Genomic DNA, 667 nt, shown 5'->3' with positions numbered 1-667 from the left:
GGCCCAGGGTGCCCGGTGACGCCCCGGCGTGCCCAGGGGTGGCTCTGGCAGACTGGCCGCACCGCCGCCCGCTTTCGCCAGAGCTGTGTGCCGCCTCTTCCCCAGGGGCGCCCTGGTCCGGGAGACGCCTCCCCCCGGCCACCCCCACCGCGAGCCTCTGGTCACCGCTGTTGGGAGCCACGGCCAGGTGCCGGCCCAGGGCCCAGGTGCCAGTAGGCCCTGGCCGAGCTGCCTGGGCGCGGCCGGGGGGACTGACGAGCTGACCGCTAATGGCGGCTGCTCCCGTGGGTTGAGACCGGTGGCTGCTGGGTCCATCCTTGTCCCTCCTGACCCAGTGGTCACTGGGTGGGCCCAGACCCCCGTGGCCAGAAGGCAGGTCGCACCTGCCTTGGGGCAGGCCGCTGCCTCCCAGCCTCGCCGCACTGCCGTGCCCTGACCTGGGCCTGCGCCTATGAGCCCCGGCCACGCCGCCCAGTGTTTCGGGGGGCGGGGTGTCTCCTGCCGCCCCGGGCTGCGGGTCGGGGCCTTGCTGGGCTGCTGCTGGCCCCCCCGTGTCCCTGGTGTCCTGAGAGACCTCGAGGCATGTCCCCTTTGCGCGGAATCGCCCCAGCCGGTCGCATCCCTGCTCTCCCCACCCACCCGGGGGCCGCGGCCAGGCTGGGGTTCC

At 74.8% G+C, this 667-nt stretch overlaps 1 protein-coding gene across 1 annotated transcript in view; it reads left to right on the top strand.

Moving 5' to 3' along the window:
* SCLY (selenocysteine lyase) overlaps positions 1-667 on the top strand; it is a 68,600-nt gene that overhangs the window by 15,299 nt on the left and 52,634 nt on the right. The window contains exon 10 of the mRNA XM_004674747.2: positions 106-187. Within this exon, the coding sequence (XP_004674804.2) occupies positions 106-187 (82 nt within the window). The remainder of the gene's footprint in view (positions 1-105; positions 188-667) is intronic.

Source organism: Condylura cristata, unplaced genomic scaffold, assembly GCF_000260355.1.
Source record: "Condylura cristata isolate star-nosed mole 26May11 unplaced genomic scaffold, ConCri1.0 scaffold00002, whole genome shotgun sequence".
NCBI lineage: Eukaryota > Metazoa > Chordata > Mammalia > Eulipotyphla > Talpidae > Condylura > Condylura cristata.
The sequence above is the reverse complement of the archived record's forward strand: the minus strand, read 5'-3'. Positions and strand labels throughout refer to the sequence as shown.